Source organism: Anolis carolinensis, chromosome 1 (assembly GCF_035594765.1).
Source record: "Anolis carolinensis isolate JA03-04 chromosome 1, rAnoCar3.1.pri, whole genome shotgun sequence".
Lineage (NCBI taxonomy): Eukaryota > Metazoa > Chordata > Lepidosauria > Squamata > Dactyloidae > Anolis > Anolis carolinensis.
The window spans coordinates 234,567,659-234,589,363 of NC_085841.1; the positions used below are offsets into that span (position 1 = coordinate 234,567,659).

At 38.0% G+C, this 21,705-nt stretch overlaps 1 protein-coding gene across 3 annotated transcripts in view; it reads right to left on the reverse strand.

The window, feature by feature from the left end:
• mgat5 (alpha-1,6-mannosylglycoprotein 6-beta-N-acetylglucosaminyltransferase) overlaps positions 1 to 21,705 on the reverse strand; it is a 181,165-nt gene that overhangs the window by 89,179 nt on the left and 70,281 nt on the right. For all 3 annotated transcript variants that reach the window (XM_062967009.1, XM_062967008.1, XM_062967001.1), the window contains exons 2-3: positions 13,928 to 14,324; positions 5,004 to 5,171 (exon numbers count right to left, since the gene is read on the reverse strand). In XM_062967009.1, the coding sequence (XP_062823079.1) occupies positions 5,004 to 5,171; positions 13,928 to 14,168 (409 nt within the window). In that variant the 5' untranslated portion in view covers positions 14,169 to 14,324. The remainder of the gene's footprint in view (positions 1 to 5,003; positions 5,172 to 13,927; positions 14,325 to 21,705) is intronic.

Sequence of the window (21,705 nt, forward strand, 5' to 3'; positions counted from 1 at the left end):
AGTGGTGACTTTCTCATCGCTGGCTATACTGTCCAAGGCTTCTGGGAGTTGCTGTCCAATAATATCTGGAGAATCAGATGCTTTGCAATTTTGCTATGGATCATGTAAGATCCTAGACTCAATTCTACCAAATTCAAACCACTTCTTGAATTACAAAAAGGCAGTGTTTTATTGGTATTACATCACTGCTCGACTAGAGGCTTCAAAGCCTCTAAATACTTACTAAGGCTACAAAAACTCAGCTACAAGCCTTCAGCAGGCCATTATTCCATCAACGTCAGTTCCCATTTCATAAAATGGGGATAATTGAATTGCTTCATAGGAATTTTTGTTTTCAAAGAAGCAATGTGGAACACTTAGCTCTCTGAAGTGTGAAGGACATCACATGAATGGAAATTCATGGCGTCATCTGCCAGTAAGACAACAGAAATACATAATACATAAAAAGCTCTGAGGCAAAATACACCTCTAAGTATGTTAAAACTGGCAGCCAGAACATACACATAATTAAATACAACAAAAGCATTGTATTTTAAGGAGAAAGATTAGTGCAAAAACTTTTAAAAGTAATATGGTAAGTTGTAAGTGAACTTCCCGACCATTACTCAGCCAAGGCTGAGTGAGACTGAAGTCTAAAACATCAGGAGAAAACCTGGCTGTTAGTAGAGACTTGGAAATCCTGTTTTCCACCTGACATTTCTGAATAGCATTTAAAGACTGGTCACCCTCAAGAATGAATAATACACATTCAAGAAAATGTAATGCATAGGTTTAATGCCAAATGGTGAAGCTTTCTATGGTAGCAGGTTTATGCTATCTTGTCTCCTGTTCCTTGACATACTAAATAACTTTGTAGTTTCAGAGGGGTCCAAGACTAAATAACAGACAATCTCAAAGGTAATGTTAATTCTTTCAAAACCTAAAGTTTTAATCTTCATGTTAAATTGTTTCTCATTCATGTTTATCACATATTGTTGTATACACTGTTAAGAAATATGATCTATACCTCTTCCAGGTTTCCAGACCTTACTTATGACAGTGAGTTGTGTAGAAACTTTTTAAAAGTTCAAGTAAAACACGATGTAATATAATGCAATTTTGAAATAGAAAGACTAAAAATGAAGAAAAAGTGGATCAAGTCACAGTACTTTTCTAAAATCAAGGACGTGAATCCACCGAATTTATCAGTTCAGTACTGTAAAAGCTTGTTTGTGAATCCAAGAAAAATGGAAATAATTTTAAGAACTATTAATATAATAAGGCAGGGATGGGTCATATTATCCCTCCAGGCATGCTACACTGTCTAGGGGTGATTTGGGTTTAAAAGGCAGTTTCTTTCATCCATGCCAGATCACCAATCCATGCACCATCTATTCTGAGTGGCAAAAAAGAAGCAATTAGTCTTTCTCCGCCAGGTTTGCTACCTGAAATCAATTAAATGAATGTGCCAGCTATTGAACCTGGGAGCTTATGCAGAACTAGTGGTTTAATCCTTACTTAGCTAGTGGTCTTTTATCATACAGTGCAGAAAGATTTCTCACAATCCATTAAAACCCCTGCCTCCATAGCTAAAAAACAAAACAAAACACCAACCCTCCATAGCTTAAACAAAACCTCCAAAGAATGAACTAAACAACAACAATAGCAAACACACGCATAGCTTTAAAAAACCCTACATATTGAACTATTGCACATACCTGTGTAGAAGTCAAATGCATGTGTAAGTTGAGGGCAGATTTGGGGGTCAAAATTATGGATTTTGATATAACCTGTGGATAAGTGAGGAGTCATTCTGCTTCTGATTGCTGCTACCATTTTCCCACCCAGGTATTCAGAAATGCATTTAAAAATGTGATATTGGACATTAGACATGGTAGATGGGATTTGATTTTCTTTTATGTTCTCTTGGGATGAAAAAATCTCTCACTTTTTGCCTCTCTGCTCAGAAAAGATACAACCTTTTTAGAAAAGGAGTTAAATTAAAGGACTTACACTGTCTCATGGATAAGTCAGCCCAGGCTTTTTGAGTAGATTTTTTGAATAAAATTTCCAGACTCATTCATGCAATTGGGAATTCTAGTATTTCAGTTCTACTATTAGCTCAAAGCATTATTTGTCAAACTTCACATTTTGATCCCAGGACATTCCCAGCCTGTTCTAGTCAAGGGTTAAATAATGCCACTTGTTTCTTTCAGGGACCAGAAAACTTGAGAAAAGTTTTGCAAAGGCCTATTATAAATTTTAGAGCTAGCATTCCCATTTTTAACTTTTAATCACCTTTCCCAATAATAAAAGGCAATGTAATTGTAACACTTATATAAAGATGGCAAATTTATCACATTCCTAGTGTTCCTTGGAAGTTAAAAAATTCTTCAACACAAGAAAATTGCTTAAACTGATCTATGTCACCTCTATCACACATCATCGCCTACAGACAAATTTTCTTTACTGACATTGCTAATATTAAAGCCTGGACCAAAATGCAAATTTCCAACCAGAACTTATAGTGTGAATGTCACACTTCTTTATATATGAAAACAGGCACTTAATTGAATACCATTAAATAGCTTCTGCTCGTCAAAAAGGACAAATTTTTAAAGATATTTTTGGATGGGTAGGAGATGTTCTCTGGTAGTTTTGTTCTCTTTAATTCAGTGAAGCTCAACAATGGGTGCATTTACGCTGTAGAATTAATGTAGTTTGACATCATTTTAACTGTCATGGCTCAATGTTATGAATCCTGGAAGTTGTAGTTTAGTAAGTCATCAGCATTATTTAGCAAAGAAGGCTAAAGACCTTGTAAAACAGCAACTCCCAGGACTCCATAGCATTGAGCCATAACATTCAATGATTTAAGATATGTCCATGAATTAAACGTAAGGATATGGATATAGGTATGAAAAAACACTGAAAAGGATTAATAGAAGACTGCGGAGCTAGATTCAATAACCAGATCTGTAATATCAAGAACCTTGCCTGCAAATATAGCTATTGTGATTTTTAAAGAAAGTATTCCAAGCCTACCCTAGAACAAAACATCTCAGAAAGGGTACAACTAATTATATAACTTTAGCACAATTTGAATAATTAAAAACAATCTAAACGAAGCCCATAATCTCAACAAATGAAAAATCAAACTGATTTTACTAGATTTCAAATGTTTGATCAAACAGCCAAGAATTACCTTGGCACCAGAATTAGGCCAATGTCAGCAGACATTCTAGAGAACATGAAAGGTCTGAAAAAGCTTTTGTATTCTGAAATGCAATATTTCACTATTCAACTAAACGACAAAGGGTAACTAACAAAAAACAGCAAACTATTGCATTTCACCCAAAATTTCACAAGAAGTCAAAACAAGCATGGCATACTACTGATAAAGGGTAAAGTTAAGTATTCCTAATGGAAAATATTTGATAAGTTTCTTACTTATCAAAAGATGGGATTGACTAATGAAGGCCACCTTTAAAGACTCAACCATTCCAGCTACAGATCTCTGAGTGTTCCACAAAACAGGGAAAAATTACACAATAGAAACTCTTGCTTCATCCAAGAAAACTCAGAAATGCGACCACAACATCCATTCTAGGCTCTCATTCAGAAAATAGACTTCTGACACTAGTTTGCTTTTAGAAAAATCACTTCTCTTTCATCTCTTCAGTGTCTGCTCTCCATTTCCTACCCAAACACAATTACAATTCTATTTAGCCTTATTAAAACATCTGGAAGGCAGGGCAGGATTTCAAGGTTTTTGAGAGTGGAGGACTAGATCCTCATGTGGGCTTCATTGTGGGAATGCAAGATGTGAGGAGGCATCACTGATTGCCTTGGTAAAGCACCACAACCAGCTTCATTCTTCCTCTCCTTTCCTGACACAGGAACTCAGGATAATACTTTGAGATCAATGTCTGGGGACATGCCTCAAAGACCTTTATTCATAAAAAATATAGCAGGAGTTTGGGAACCTTGCCATATCTTTGTTAAAAAGCGGTGGAGGAGCTCAACCAGGGCCATTTTCTTTTTCTTCTAGTTTTTATTGTATTGTATTGTTCAGCCACAGAGGTTTAATGCTAATAAGCTTAACTAATGAGATAAACAAATGGGCGTGGAATCCCTGAAATGCACTGCTTAAAAATGCTACTTAAAACAGGGTTCAATGTAAGTTCATAATAATTCAATTGCACACACACACACACACACACATGAACAAACATATCCCAACTGAGTACATTCAATGGGACTACTCACTTGTTGTTATCAAGTTATTTCTGATTTATGCTAATGAATCTATCACTGAGTTATTCTGGCAAGATTTGTTCAGAGAGGTTTTACCCATGCTTTCCTTCCTCTGATGATAGAGATTGACACTTACCCAAGGTTACCCAGTTGGTTTTCATGGCTGAGTGGGGAATCAAATCCTGTTTCCCAGTGTCCTAATCCAACTCAAACTACTATACCTGGGGAGAGTGTGGATGAACTCCCTCTATTAGCTCCAGCTCCATGCGGGGACATGAGAGAAGCCTCCCACAAGTATGGTAAAACATCAAAACATCTGGGCGTCCCCTGGGCAACGTCCTGCAGACGGCCAATTCTCTCACTCCAGAAGCAACTCCGGTTGCTCCTGACACGAGAAAAAAAACCCATGGTAGCTAGTAAAGGGAAAGGGAGTTAAAGAAGTATACTTAAAGTATAGCTTTAAAGTCATCAATTTCAGCATAGTGGAAAGAGAATAGCTGTACATGAAACTGTATTTTGAAGTCCATTATCATGGAACAGTTCAGAACTACTATTTTACTCGTATATCACCTAGTAGTTTCCAAATTCAACCCTACAGAATTTGTTGGATTTCAATTCTCAGGACTACCAGACAACACTGTGACCGAATCTCGGGCTGTAATCCAACAATGCTTGTAGGCCTGAGTTTGGAAGCTACCGGGTTAATTCACTTTATTTCATACTAGAAAATAAAGACAAAGACAAAACACAGCATGTTCCATACCTACCTGCAACATTGAGCTTTTCAGCAGTTCCTGAACTAGGAGTAGCAGTGGTGGTACTGTTTGTGGAGTTTGCACCAGTGCCATTGATTACAAGGTTCTCCACTTTAGACTCAAGCTTCCCAATACGTTGCAGGATATTATCCAGCAAGACAGCAAGTGTCTTCTTCAAATCTAAAATAAAACAAAATCAGTTAGCATTAGGTGGAAACATATGTATTTGTTGTATGTTCCCATTAGGTGGAGCAATGATTTTTATAGCAAACCTGTCTAACCTATTCCTTTCTGACCCAAATGTTTTCCTTTATCTAACTATTTAAATAACGCAGGTCTCAAGATAAACTACCTGCACTATTCATTAATACTGAAGGCCAGGCTGTCTTAAACACTGTATGTGTAGCCATACCGTGACATTTTTTTTCTCAACCAAAGACCTCTGAAGCCAAATACTGCTAAAGCAAATACTCTGCAAAGTGACACCGCACCATTCAAACACCAATCTAGCGCAGATTTTTATCATGTGACCTAATGGATATTACTTCATTCTGCTGAAAGATTCCCTGAAACATTTGCATTATAGTAATTTTAATAGAACCCTTTTACTCAAATCAGAGGTTAACAAAAAGTGGTCCATGAATTACATGAGGCTACCGAGGGACATTTTGTGGCCACCAGCCCCCACCCCAAGTCTTCCCCGCAACAAATGAATTGAACAAAAAACATTTTTGCTCTGAAACATTCCAAAATAATACCCAATACTCTATGTTAGTATGAAGACAATTTCCACAAAGAAAGATTTCCCATAAAAAGGATTTTGAAATATATTCATACATACAATATCTGAAAACATCATTTAGAGGGATTTGTTTCTAGACAGCTAATCTGAAAGTAGGTCCCAAAATATGACCCCAGGTCTTCCACAGAGCTTTGGGGGCACTTATGAGAAAATAATGTCATTTGATTTTGTGGGAACAGCCAGGTCTGCTGGAGGCTAATGCAGCCCCACAATCTTTCAGTTGCCCTTTCCTGCTTTAGATGCTAACCACATTATAGTTTCATGTACTTAACAGAACATTCAAAAGCATCAGTTGGCAGTCAATAGTTCAGATACTCAGGCCATTCATTAATGTACTCAGTGTTTTTAACTGTACTGCAATTTCTCAACTTTATTTTTACTCACCAATCCTATAGTAGAACCTTAAAACAACAGTTTGACATTACAGATGAATGTAAAAATGTGTAATATAACGTTGAAAAATGTGGAGTGATTTAAGAAAGAAGCATGACATATCTATTACAAGCTATTCTTTTTCATTTTCAAAATACCCTATTGATTTTTAGAAGTTGGTCTGAGTTAGGAATTCAACTAATTTAACATGCTGATCTAAGAATTTAGGACGCTTGAATTTGTAAGTGTTGTTAGGGACAATAGTCATAAGGAATTGGTGGAGGATGGTGTTGTAGGTCCCTTTATATCTCTCCCTGTCCCCAATTTGAGGGTGTCATCTCTGATATTTATTACTGAAAAGGCACCTGATGAGTATAGGCTTATTCATCTTTTGTCATATTCCATATCCCCTCCAATATGTTTTGATCATTGACTTAATTGGGAATGACTTCAATCTGTTGGAGGGCAAAGTCCTTTATCTACAGGCAATGCATGCCAAACTCATGGCAAGATTAACCATGGCAAAACAATGTACAGGCAGTCTCCAAGTTTGAAACATCTGACTTATAAATAACTCATAATTAAAAACAGGGGTGAGACAACAGGAAGTGAGAGAGAGAAATCTATCCTGAAAGAGTTATTTGGGGAGGGGGGGGGAAGAGAATGTGTCCCCACCAATCCTTGTTTCTGCAATAAGCCTTTTTTTTTTCCAAAATCCAATTATCACGGACAGGAAGTGAGGTGACATCTTCTGAATAGGGGCACAGACAGCAAAACAAACACCACAGAGGTGTTAACCCTTCATTATGCTATTTGTTTACAGTATTTTTTTCAGTATTTATATTCTGCCCTTCTCACCCCAAAGGGGACTCAGGGTGGATCATAATGGACATATACATGGCAAACATTCAATGCCGCTAGACATACGACATACAGACAGAGACATAGAGGCAATTTAACATTTTCCAGCTTCCTGCTTCATGAGGGTATGCTTGATTCCAGCCACAAGGGGAGCTGCTGCTTCATCATCCACTGTGACACTGAGTCCTTGATGGAATACTTTCTCATTCTTCCGCATGCTTCTAGACGATTTTTATGGTGTCTTAAATTAGTTAAATTAGCTTCCCCGCATAAGCGGTGCCTAAATTTCCTACTTGATAGATGCAACTATCTTTCGGGTTGCTTAGGTCAACAATGAGCTGAGCTATTTTTTTATTGGTCAGGCACTCAATCGGACCCTGGCTGGTTCGAACTCATGACCTCTCTGTCAGTAGAGATTTATGGCAGGTGGCTACTAACCAGATGCGTCACAGCCCGGCCTGCTAGAGTTACACTTAAAAATGTATCTGTTCAACTTCAGAACAAACCTATAGACCCTATCTTGTTTGTAACTTGGGGGCTACCTGTACATACAAAATTAAGAATGTTGAACATGATATCTCACAAAATCAGAAGGCAAATTTATGCAAGATATTTTGAAAAGCACTGTTAGATACTAAAGCTACAAATGAATGTACTTGGTGGACTTGCTACACGAAATCAAGGTATAATAGTTACTTTGCTTTCCAAAAAGCTATAGCTTAATGGAATTTCTTCTGGGCTTAATGCCAAAAAGGGCACACCGGCATTCTCAGTCAGGAGGAAATCATCATCTCACAATATCTACACTGTGCTCTATTCAGGTGCCGGCCCAGCATAAACTCTGGTTGGTTTGCAATACACAGCAAAATCACAATACAAGCAAGCACTACCCGCAGGCTGTCACAGTCAGACATGAGATACAGAACAAGGGCTACTTGTTACTTGCATCACAAAGGCGATGCTGCAGTCAGCTGCCTTGGGGATGGTGACCTCAACTTCCTAAGCTAATGCATTCACAGAAACAGCAGAATCTTATCAGAAGATGAGACAAAGGTGTAACAAAAGCAGCATGGCACCCCAGCATTTCTGGCATCTGTTCTAAAGAAGTGCTTTCATTCCAAACAGTGAAGGGAAGAAGATACTGAAGCCACAAATGAATGGCTCTAAGCGCCAGCTCATGTGCAAGCTCACTCCAGGGCATCACAACCAACAGCACTTCTTTTGGCAAGATGAACTGACAACCAAGTAAGATTTCTTAATGATAAGATGTTGATGGGGGAGAAAAGGGAGCCATTGTAAGCAGAAGCAAGGTGAACAAGTAATTGGCAGCTAGCTTTCCACAGCATCTAAAAAGAGGTAGCTGCTTTCTGGCAACACAAACAGAAAGATTAGAAAGTGAAAACCTACAGGACAGGGAACACCCACAGTCACACTACATTTGAAGAAGCACTGCACACACTCCAAAAACCAAGAAAATTACTGCTTTTCAAGAGGAGTTTTGAAATATTTGTGCTTTCTCAGCCCTCTCTAATGCAACACAGAGTGTTTCGTTCTCTCTCCTACAACCCTCTCCTCATTCTTTAATTAGAAAGAAGCAAACACTTCATTGAAATGTATGAGCAAAAATTAACATGAGCAGGTTTTCAACCCATAAAGGAAAGACTCTTCTTAAGCATACTGCTCAAACACAATATGAAAGTCTTGATCTGATAAACATTCAAGATCAACAAAAGAAAAACACTTCTGGTTGTTAAGCACAGCTTCATCATTTGAAATAAACTCTGTAGTGCTTGCTTTTATACAGAACAGAGCAACTAATAAAGAGTTTTTTGTATTAACTGTACTACATAGTGCAAAAATTATGCATTTTTAGTTTTTTTATTCTGATGATTGTTGTAAAGTAACATTGTTTTCTTAGGAATACTTAACTCAGAGGTGGTTTTGCCAGTTCCTTCTGAAATACAGCCGACTCTAGGTGTTCTTTTTAGCAGTCTCTCAATCAAGTACTAACCAGGGCTTACCTTGGTTAGTTTCCAAGATCAGACAGGATTTATTAGAAGATAATTAAACTAAGTAGTATTAACAATGTACAGTATGACCCATGTATCCACGAAGGATTCCCTTGACCAGGTCATCACCGTTAGCAGATCTAAAACAAGTTATCCCCTTGTTGCCTTTTCCACCTTCTGCACAATTATATTTGCAAGGCAAGTTAAGAATCTGTTGGACCTGATATTCTGGGAAGAGTTTGATTTACAAAAACCATCAGGATAGCTAACATTTCCCATTACTGCTGCATCTCTTTCTGAATGTGTGATCATCTGACCTAGGAAGCCATCAACAAAATCCTCAGTCTGACTTGGTGATCTGTAGTAGATCCTTGCGATTTCTTTCCTCCCTTAATTTTTCCCCAAATGCTTTCAATCTGGTTTTCAGAATTCAAGTCACAGATCTCTTCACTGGGGAAAATATATTTGGCATATAATGCTACTGGTTCTTTCTTTCTTCTTGTTCAGTCTGTTACTCTGAAATAGCTTATACCTATTTAAATACTCCAATCATGGGACTCACCCTACCAGGTTATAATGATGCCTATTATATTGCCCTTGCTTTGCTGTGTAATGAGTTCAAGTCCATTTTGTTCATTTCCAATGCTCTGTGCATTATTGTAGATACATCTAATACTCCCTTGCCCCAACTGCTTAAAGCTTTAATCCTCTCCCATTGTTGGGTTCTTAAACTATTAGTCCAGGTCTCTATAACAGTTGGTGCAATATCCCCAGTACCTGATGAACTCCTATTCTCAAGAATACTATCTCCTTCTTTTATATAATTCAGTTTAAGAACTTCTTGATCAAGTTTGTGAGTCTCTTAGCAAAAAACATTTCTACTATCTACTGTAATGTGCAACCCATCACTTTCCAAAAGAATCATGAAACAGCAGCCATGGTCTAAGAAGTCAAATTGTTTACTGTTCTCCTCTACTGTTCTTCTCCCCCTCCTTGGCCCATGTCCTTCAACTGGGAAGAGATGAATAACAACCTGTGCCTAAAAATCCTTCAGCTGGACTTTGTCTTCTAACAGGGAAACCAACTTGTACTTGCTGCAGGTTGGTTGTCCAGCAAGAACATAAGCACACCACAGCTGTTACACATGATTGCGGCAGCTCCCTTGCCATTCATATTTAGTAGTCTTATGCAAGCACTGAAAAAAGAACTTTGGTTCTCCCGCAAAATTCCCCTGGTAAACACCCATGCAAAACTTGTGTTGACCTTGCTTGTTTGCTGACACTTGCTCCTATAAGATGGCACTATCTGCAGTAAAGAAATCCTTTTTCTCTGCTCCTGTTGAATCTACAAATTAACGTCCCATTCAGGAATCTTCCCTTCTGAATCTAAATTTACAGCCTTTAGCTTTCAACAATCACTTCATAGATAAAATCTCTCAGATAAGAGCTGACTTAGAGGCTATCATTGTAGTATATGTTACAAATTGGGTGTCCAGTGATTCTATAAGACTGCACTGGATGAATTTCAAATGGTGGGTATCACTGATGTGCACAAGATGCTAGGACAAATAAAGAAGATGTGTCCTTTTGCTCCCCATCCTTCTTGGTTTGTCATCCACGAAGGAGATGCAATTAGATCTCACAATTACAATATATTGTTAAAACATCTCTCAAGAAAGGGAGTTTTCCATCTTGTTTAAACCACTTGTGCAACCACTTCTTTAAAAGCTTTCCCTGGACCCCTGGACTTTAACTACTAGACTAGCATCACATCTTCCTTTTCTGGGCAAGGTAATCGACAAGACAACTGCCTTCCACTTCCAGGCAGTCTTGGCCAAAACGTATTTTCCAATTCCAGTTCAAACCAGTTTCAGAGCAGGACATGAGGTGACATGTCACCATAGTTTCCTTGATGGGTGATCTTTGCCTGTGCCCCCACTGATGCATTTGGATCTCTCAATGGTGTTCAATATAATCAACCATGGTATCCTTCTGGAATGCCTGGAGGGTTTAGAGATCAGAGGCACTAATTAGTGGTTCTAGTCTTATCTCTCAGATGGTGGTACTTGGGAGATAGCTCAGACATAGGTAAAACTTTGGCCCTTCTGCTGTTAGGAATTGTGGGAATTGAAGTCCAAAACACATGGAGGGCCAAAGTTTGCCCATGCCTGAAATAGCTGTTTCCCAAAAAGAATCCCCAATGTTGTTTAACATTAAACTTCTGGAAGATAAAATCCAGAGACACTGAGTCAGGTGCCATCAGTATGCTGATGATACCCAAATATACTTCAATAATAGCTAGGATACCATGTCTCTTCTAAATGAATGTCTTTTATATCAGTTGCACTCTGGAAGACCTAAAGATGGTAGCGCACAACTGGCAATCTCAAGATTGGACTTCCACAATTTGCTTTACATTGGGCTACCTTTGTACCAAGTTCAGAAATGTGTATCAGTTCAAAACATGACAACCAGATTAGCTACAGGTATATCCAGGAGTGAGCAGATCACACTGATACAAAAATCACCCCACTAGCTGCCAATTAGTGGGCAAAGTAAAAAGATTCTCTGCAAGACTTCTACTGGATATACATGTGGATTTTGATATGATCCATGGATAAGTCAAGGATCATTCTGCAAAGAGGGGAAAGTGCTGACGCCTCAAGGGGTCAGTTGCCCCTACTGCTATTTCCTCACCCAGGCACGCAAAAAGGCCAGAAGCGGCACTACAGTAAAGGGAGTAGTGGGTGGTGCTTCTTTTAGGTTTCCCCAGAATAGCTAAGCTCTCACCTTTTGCCACTCTACTCAGATAAGTAAATGGTTCCTTTTTTGAGAAGAGTTAAGGTACAGTACTTACACTGACCAATGGATAAGTTGACTTTTGATTTTTTAATATTTCTAGACTTGTACGTGAGCATGTACAGTACTTCAGTCAGCCAGGGACAACTACTGCTTCCAACAGTGTCGCTGTATTCTCTTGTGTCTCAGATTGTCTAGATGACAAAAATCTGATGAACTTGGCACATGTTTGTTGAGGGGCATACAGAAGGATACAGGCCTTGATACAGGCCAGAAGGATACAGCCTTTATTGGCTCCAGACATTTAGGCCTATAAAGGAAGATACCAGTATCTTGAATGTGCCTAGAAGAAATTCTGTAGGGCTTTGCCATGTGGTTGGCTGACTTGTAAGTCGGCTCTGCCCTTGACCAGCTGAGACTCCTCAGAATTCTAGGATGGCTTGCAGTAACATACGGTTGATGTACTGGAAAGCCTTTTTATTCTTCATCATGTGATTTGCCCTTCAGCTGCTGGCTTGACAACATATTTTATTACGTATTTGCTATGAAAGAAAAAGGCTTTGGAGCTGGAGAACCAGAACATTTTTCTAAAAAAGAAGAGAGTCTTCCTGGCAAGACTGAAGGAGTACTATTTGGTTTTCAGACAGTGGAAATGTAGAGCTCACTGTGGTCACTGCCAGCTATTAATATCCTGCTTCTTAAACTTTGCAATTTTCCATGTAAAAATAGAAAAAACTAAAACAAAACATTGCAACCATAGAGTGGGGGTGCTCTTTTTCGCTGCTAGGGACAACCACCGAAACTGACGTTTACAGTAGGTGGAGAGTTTCTTCTAAATATACTTTAGTTATGAAATCCCAGTTTCTTGCAGCTATTATATTCAGCTTTCAGATACTTGGAGAAATAGGCAGGTAGGAAAAGAGGGAGAAGTTAGAATGCATATCTCTCAGTAATTTTGTTGTGTTTACTAGCAGCAAGCAGCAGTGTTGTCCCCTCAAGAGTGGGAGTTGTGGTGGAAACCTTGCTGTCAGGCAACATAATTTTCTTCTTACTTGGTTCAAGATGTCCAAGAAAGCAGATTTCCAATGGCATTACTACTTTTGGCTTAGAGCTACAACTGTTGCACTTCCAGTCTCATCTTGTTATGATTTGGACAAGCAGCACAATGAAGTCTCTGTATGACCTGAACATGTCAGAAAGCTGATTCAGCTTTCTAGCTACTTAAAACAACAACGACAACCAAAAGTAGGGAATGTGTTATTTTTGGAGTGTGGTACATTTCCACTCTAACAAAAACTAGAGGATTAAAATGGAGTGGAATAGACAGAAATAGATGACATAATTGATTATTTGTTGATAGATTTTTCAAAGGTGTATTTGCACTGAAACAGAAAGAATAATAAGGTATTATTCAGAATAACAAGTGGTATCAGCATTTTAGAATGTAGGTGATATGTACTTCACATATACAGACAAACCCAAGGGTTCAGAAGAATTCGTTTTTGTTTTAATAATTTTAATAAATATTCAGGAATAGCCTGAATTTATCCATGTACTAAAATACAATTTGAATATTCAGAATGTTGAAATCTGAAAAGGACTGCCGTTACCTGATGGAAAAAAAGCAGGGAGGAGACCAGACTAGCCTTCTATGGAAAGAGAGTGGGAGGAGCCACACAGAACGCTCTGGGCCTAAACCATATAGGGCTTTATAGGTCATGACCAGTATTGTGTCTATAAATGAACTAGTAACAACTACAACTCTTTTAGCAAGGGAGTTATATGTTGCCCATAGCAGCATTCTGGATGCAGCATTCTGGACTTGCTGTAATTTCCAAAAAGTTTCCTAAGACATCTCTGAATTCTTTCCCACATGCTGCCAGAAGATATATAAATAGTCTTGGTAGTTAAGACTGCTGTAATACTTAGGAGAGACCTGGATAAACAGCCAGAGTCATACAGACTTAGATTAAATGTACAAAGTTGTTGTTGTTAAGAATGAAATGGCAGAAAAGGATCAATGAGTTGAAAGGATGTTTGGACTTATAAATGCAGCCATTAGGCAGTTTTGTCTAATTTAGAAAATTTACTCACCATATGCAGTCATAGTCCCAACATAAGGCCCATCCACCACATTTCTATTCTCTTCTGCCAGTGCTTTTATATATCTTTTACTGAGGTCCAGTATTTGCTCACGAAGCACTGAACTGCTTTCATGTTGAGTCTTTTGTTGGATAGTAAAATGCAGGAGCATCATTCCCCAAATGAAGCCAAAGGTCACCAGAAAAAAGCCAAGTTTCTGAGAAGACAACTTCCATGGAGTAAAGAATGCCATGGCTGTCCAACCACCTCCGCAGTCACTTGGAAAAGCTCTAACAGGCAAAATCTAAGGTGTCAATTCATAGTCTAGTCCAGTAGCAATCACAATTCAGAAGTTATTCACTCTGGCTCCTTAGTCAACGTATTGTCTCCTTTCAATCCCATCCCGCTGCTGCAAAAGAAAAGAAAAGCATATGGTCATTTAAAATAGCAAAGTACCTGTCTCAAGCTGTTTTTGTGTTTCTTTCATTCTCCTTCTCTTCCACTACCAAGGCAGGACAATATGCTTGTTCTGCATTTTTTAAAATTGTTACAAATCAATATTTTATGACAACTCAGAACAGAAAGAGTTCAGGCAAAAAGCAGTTGGAAATGTACCAAGAACTGTGTCTCAACAGATGCAGAATTTACCTTTCAAAAGCTTGGAACTAATTCAACACCACAAAAAGTTTCCAATATAAATTTCTAGGCAATGCCACTTCATGTGCCAGGAGCACACCTTTGTTGATTGACTGATCCATAGCTATAGCGATATGCTAATAGATCATGTTGCTTTTTAAGCAAAAAGGGGAGACTTGAGTGGTACTTTATTTATTTATTTATTTATTTGCCATATTTATATCCCACCTTTCTCAACCCCGAAGGGGACTCAAGGTAGACTTACAACAGGTAGCAATTTGATGCCACACATACATATATCAAATAAACAATTACAATATAGTACAAAACTTTCAAATAGGGAACACATTGCATTTCATCTGATTAACTGTATTATGCAGCATTGTGCAGAGAACAGACAATTAGCTGGCCCAAACCCCTAATAAGCAAATGATAAACTAGAAAAGGTGCATACACATATGAAAGCTTACTGTCCAGTCAGCACCACCAGACAGTTGGCTCCTTTCCCATTTGCCCTCAAGACCATGTTCATATTGTTCCACCCTAAAGCCATTGTGTATTTCTTCCAGGCGGCCCTTGCATTGTTCTACATTTTCATAATACGCAGGTAATGGCTATTAACCAAAAGAGCTCAGCACAAACGGCTCATTGAAACCTCAAAAAATAAAATAAAAAATAAAACCAGAAAAAATAAGACACTGGAAGGAAGAAAGGAAGAACTTCGAGTTCTGACCTTTCGAAAAATATGAAGAAACAACTTTCAACTGCACCATTCAGCATTTCATTTCTAATTATATAACTACAAAAAACTTCTAACAGCTTAGCTAAAGCCCTTTAATGATATTTACAATGCTATTCTTGATATGATTCCTTAGAACTCTGTTCTACAGTGATCAGTGAGCTCTCTTCCCTTCTGCAGAATTAAAATCTATATTTAAAAGAGTATTTGTGTGGGAAATGTTTATGCTCAAATATAATTCCTTTGCACTCACCTCAATCATCAAAAACACTACTGTTTTCTGCCACATTTGCCATCATGCGTATTATAAGAAAACTATCGCTTAAGCATAACTAAAAATATCCTCTGATGAGGTAAGACAGATGAACTGAAGAAAGTTAAACTCTAAATGCTATGCTCTCTATTGTGTATGTACACAGAGATACTTTCCCACCCAGCCCTCAGAAGACATGGATAAGAACTGACAAGAGGAGATGTAAGATAATGTGACATGAAATCACTTTTAATCTTGGAACAAGCAATGTAATTTTACTTTCAGGGAAAATGCCATCTTATTTGTGCTGGGAGTGTGGCTGAAGAGGCCTGTAGCGACCCAGTCATGATTTGAACAGATACGGGGGTCCTTGATTGCACTACGCATTTTGAAATCTCTCCCATTTTCTGTCAAGCGTGCTGTCTTACACAGCTTATTCCCACAAAAATGAACCCATCAGCAGGCATTTTTTTCAGCGTGCCAGCAACCTATTCAGTTTCACTTGCCCTTGAATTGCATTTGTGTGTGCCCCCAAAGAGTATCTAAAGTAAAAAAAAAAAGCCAACTCTCCTTTTCCTCCTCTTCTAGTTAAGAAACTTGTCCTACTGCCATGTCCTTGCATGATTTAAGCCTTGAACTTACCCTATATACAGTATTCATGAATAAGTCGACCTCAGGTTTGGGACTAGGATTTTGATATGACCTGTGGATATAGTCATGGCCATTTTGCAGAAAAGGGAAAGGGTCAGTGCTGGCCCCCACGGTTGCCATTGGCCTGCCCAGGCTTCAAAAAGGCCCAAAGAAACTGAGGTACAGAAAGTAGGGAGGTTAACTGCTTATTTTAGCTTCTCCTGGGATGGATTAAGCTCTTGCCTTTGCCACTCTACTCAGAGAAGGGCATAGTTCCCTTTAAGGTAAAAGTTAAGCACATACACTGATCCATGGATACGTCAACCCAGGTTTTTAGATTGATTTTTGGACTAAAATTTCCGGACTTATACATGAGTATATAGGCTCAAGCCTTATAATAACAAGCTGTCTGGAACTAGAAATGCTCCCACAGTAAACTCTCAAAGAACAGACCACACCCATCCAACCATTTACTGTCAATTCTTTTCAAATCAGGAATTAGATTTTACAGAAAGAGCCAAAATATTTCATCTGGCACTTGTTTGTACAATCTTAGTTTAGCTAATGAAGCCGTATGTCTCAGCACTGAACAAAGGAACTTGCACAGTCCAGTGTATTCAGTTCATACTTAATTTTGCTACTACAGACTAGATCTTTACAGAACAGTTCTTTGAAAAAGACACCACTACTGTGTACACAAATTTCTAAATGTGAGGATCAAAGGCAAAGCCATAGGCACTATAGTAATACAAAGACATGTCTGTAAAACAGGCATTTTTCAAAGCTGAACAATAATGACAATAAGATTAAAGACACTGAAGAACTGGCCGAAGCTGAAGAATATCATAAAAATATGCAAGAGCTTGGAAATCTGTGAGGGCACATTAATGTCATTGTTAGAGATAATGAAACTTAATTTGCAAGAAATCTCCAACTCTGGAGTACGTTTTCAGAATAGAAAATCTGTGATTATGATAGTTTCCTGCTGATTGTTCAAATGAAATGCTTTGGTCTTTTGCAACAAATCTGATTAAATTGTCTCTTGACTTAAAATGCCAAAGTGACTCTGCATATGTAAGAAACAGCAGAAAATGAGAATGTCAGCCTGGAAGAGACCTACTATGATCAGTGTTTCAGGAATCAGGAACTAGCACCCAATATTGTGGTGGTGTTGTTTTTAAAAAATGGGTACAATTAATCCAACAGTACAAACTTCTTGAAATAAAAGAGGCCTCATCTTTAACATCCTCAGATAAAATTAGTATGGCTTTAAAAAGTGTGCACCTTTGCCTAGATGGAAAGCCTTTTATTTAACCATAAAATCATTTCTAAAGGAACACATCCTATCAAATGGTTTCTGGAAAAGCAATTAAGGGCCAATTCTTCATGCAACATATACATTAACAAAATGAAGTATCCTAAAAGCAGAAGTGACTTTCAGGATAGCTATTCTACAGGATTTAAAACACAAGGAAACCGTTATTTAGAGTCTATGGACTTTAATTTTGGAGGGGCAGCACATGCAAATGAAATATATCTTTAACGTGGAATCTTATTACACTGGCCTAGAAGTAAGCTATAACTACATTTACTAGCTCCTGCAGGCCACTCCACATAAAAAGGATACTTGATTTAATTTATTTCAAAGGATATGCTGGGAAGAAATGACACAATGTGCTCTTTATTTCCATTAGGATTTGCAGGGTTGAAGAATAGAAAGCTATTTAATACATTACGCTCTATAAATCTGTTAGAAACTACTTAAAAGGCTTTTAGAACCCCAGCCTTGCACCCAGTGCAATGGACCCAATGGATTCAACTAGAAGAGAAATGACATTGCAACTTGTTGTCATCTATAACTCTCAGCTAAAAACTTGCAAATGGAAAAAATACACCATGTAAATTCTACCCCTAGGCAATGGAAATGGAAAGACATGAAACTATTCAACTGCAGCTCATTAGGAAGTTGTTCCATAACCTCTGTCTTAAATTAGGATTAAAGGTTTCTCATCGCATTATACAACTTAATTATTTTACCAAATACTGGGACTGTTTCTGTTATTGCCAAATACAACTGTTTTAGTGAATGGTTGCTATCAATAATATACATATAACACCTGAAACTTTCTATTTCCTTTAGAGCTACTGGTTATGGTAGCTGTGATATTTGATCTTGTAATAATTTACATGGTATTTTAGAAAACCTATTGTTATTAAAAGAAACATACAGTTCAGCAGATCATAATTTTTTTTTCAGCATTCCTTAACAAAACATAGCGCACAGATTTCTTTCTGTGGCATTTAAGCTAAGATGTCATCTCAAAGACTCACATGAGAACCAGATGGATTTAGATTGCCTCTATTTCTATTAATGAAATAAATTTAAAAAACGAATAATACTGTATTTTTATGTTTTACTGAGGCGACCTTGTGACTGCTTTGACACGAGTAAACTATCTTTATGACTTCAGTTTAGCTTGGACTGCTGATTCAGTGTCCTTCCTTCTTCACTGCAAGCTACTTCTGCAGGAACCAAGATTATGACCTGAGCTTCCTGTCCATCCCCAAGAGCTCCCCCTATACACAATACATTGGGTCTCCACTGTATGTCCCCCAATGAAGAGTCCCTCCTGGATGTTGTAATGAAAGGCATTTGTCTAGAAACTGAACCAGACTCAGATTGAAACAAAGGCTCCGGCCGTAGCCCATCATGAAGGGCAATACCAGAAGCTCACTGGTTAACAGCACTAAGGTTGGGCTAAATCTAATTGCTACTCACAAGTCAAACAGATCCTTGCATCAATGGTAAGTCAAAACATGCCTAGGGTTCACTAATTTAGAAGGTATGCTGTGGTTGTGACTAACAGTTGGATTTATGCTACAATGTCCCTTGCATGTTCTTAGACAGAAGCCTCCGATGAATCTGTCTGGTCACCATACAACACACTTTTTCCCCCTGAGCTGCTACAAGAACAGACACAAACCAACCCTTCCAAATTTAAGAACCACATAAACATTATAGCTCTAACATTCTGCTGCCATTTAAAAACTTTCTTGTCACAACAAACATGTAAAAAGCAAGTTTTTGTATCAGGGTCTGTTTCCTCTTCCCCTCGACAACTTCAATTACATGGCGTTTACAAGAATTACCTCTCTGGCAAGAGCTCACCACTTTGATGGCCTCTCTGATTTTCCTAGCTGATATCATTAACTACTGTACAGAGCTCCTCCACTTCCCTTTTGTTGGCACTCTCCCCAGACTGTCAGGCAGTTTGGGGAACAGCTGAAATGTTTCATTTCCATATTGGGGAAAACTAAATGAGATAGGAAATAGTATTTATTTTAATGACCAGCCAGATGAAAAGCGACCCTTCTCCTTAAAACTGTGGCACTGGCTACAGATGGTAAGGATGTGGTTGAGCCATATGAGGCTCACCGGGAAAATGAAGGCTAACTTAAGAACATTGCTATGATCTACCTTTAATCTTCCTAAATAGGCCCTTCTGTTATATACTTGGCAAGTGAAATATGTTGTGCAACCCTTTCCCCATAAAGATATGGAATTTAGGAGTGGTGCGGAGAAATCTAATATTTGCAATGGAAAGACCTATATTATAAACTACCTGTTTCTGCCCATTATGAAAAACAATATAGCCATCATTGAAAATACAAAATGGATATATGTTCTGTTTTTGAAAGATATTATGGAATATATGAACTGTTTATTACATGAGACATCTGGAATACATTAACTTTTAATACATCTAAAAGGTATTTTTTAAAGATGAGGATGATAAGAAAAAGCCTAAAATACCTACAACTCAGGGAGACACCTGTTTGAATGCACTTAGGCTGCTAACTTGAATTATTCTCTAGACAAATGTCTCAGGCAAGTGTTTCTTATCACCATATTACTCTGGGAAAAACATTAAAGAAACATTCTAAAGTGCAGTATAAATGCCAGACCTAATTGAACTGCTGAATAGTTTACTATCCTATAATTATATGACATATCGCTGACCTTAGCTCAAGATAGAATATATTTATTTAGCAATGTTTGAAATATTTGAAAAATTTGCCTTGCTCAAAATCACTATAGCCCTTTTCCAGTGTATTATGAGCACACACAAACCCTCATTCTACTCCAATGATGGCCTCAGCCACTATGAAATAATCACTATCTGATTAGTAACAAGGATCATTTTATTGTATTTATTAGAGGTACATTAATTTGTATTTTACTCTTTCCTCAAACCAGAGGCTCATATGAGACATGTTCATGTGTATTACTTTGCCTGAATCAAATAGAATCTTTGTATGATTTTGTATACTATTTGTATATGGTGCTTTTCTGTGTCTGACAAGTTTCTAAATACTTCAAGGAATGATTGCTGAATTACTGTTTGGTCCAAATATGATAGTAAGGATCCTCCTTCAATTATGGTTGATTGGAAAAGAGAGTCATGCTGGGCTGATGCACTAACGATAAATACACACTGGTAACATCCTAAATCCTATAAGAATTAGCCTGATTTCCTTTCTGGAAAAGCACCATCATATTATTCCCTACCAACAATCCAATCTCTAATTCGATGAATCACTTCCTGACGGTAAACTTAATCATACAACAAAGTTACTTCTACGTAAACACAGGTAGGATCAAACCAGATGAATCCTATTGTTTGGGGTGAGAACTTCGAAGAAAAAGCCCTAGTTCACTAGGAGAATGAAACAACTCGGACATGCAATTGGACAGCAGTTATATACAGAAAGAAATCTAGTGGAGTGGAAAACATCTTACAACCATATTTATTTGATTTATATCCAGCTTTTCTCCTGTCAGTTTCTAAACTTACAGTAGGGCCCACTTGGTGAAACAGTGAGTAATAGCAAATCCTACATTTTGATATAAAGTCATTCCCTCACATTTACTGGGGTTAGGAATGCAGAATTCTGTGAAAGTGGAAATAACATGAATAAAACCGCTATTTTTAAATATGAGAAAACACATCTCTGGGAATCTTTGGTCCTCCAGTACAATTGTAGGGTCAAAATTCAACTGAAGTGGTCTGCAGTACTCTTAAATGCCCAAAGAAGTAATTGTTCTCCACAGGAATCTCCAGGTCCTCCAACATCACACCATAATCAATATCTACCACAAAACTGCATCAGAGGACCTAGAAATTCCTAGAGAAAACATATTAATCCAATCTTCAAACTACAGGAAAGGAGATTCCACCTGAACATTAGGAAGAACTTCCTAACTGTGAGAGCTGTTTGGCACTGGAACTCTCTGCCTTGGGAGTGTGGTTGAGGCTCCTTCTTTGGAGGCTTTTAAGCAGAGGCTGGATGGCCATCTGTCGGGGGTGCTTTGAATGTCATCTTCCTGCTTCTTGGCAGGGGGTTGGACTGGATGGCCCATGAGGTCTCTTCCAACTCTATGATTCTATGAAATCCGAGAATAATTATCAAATCTACAAAAGTGAAATTTGCCAAGATAGATGGGGAATTGTACTTGGGTTAGAAGCGTAT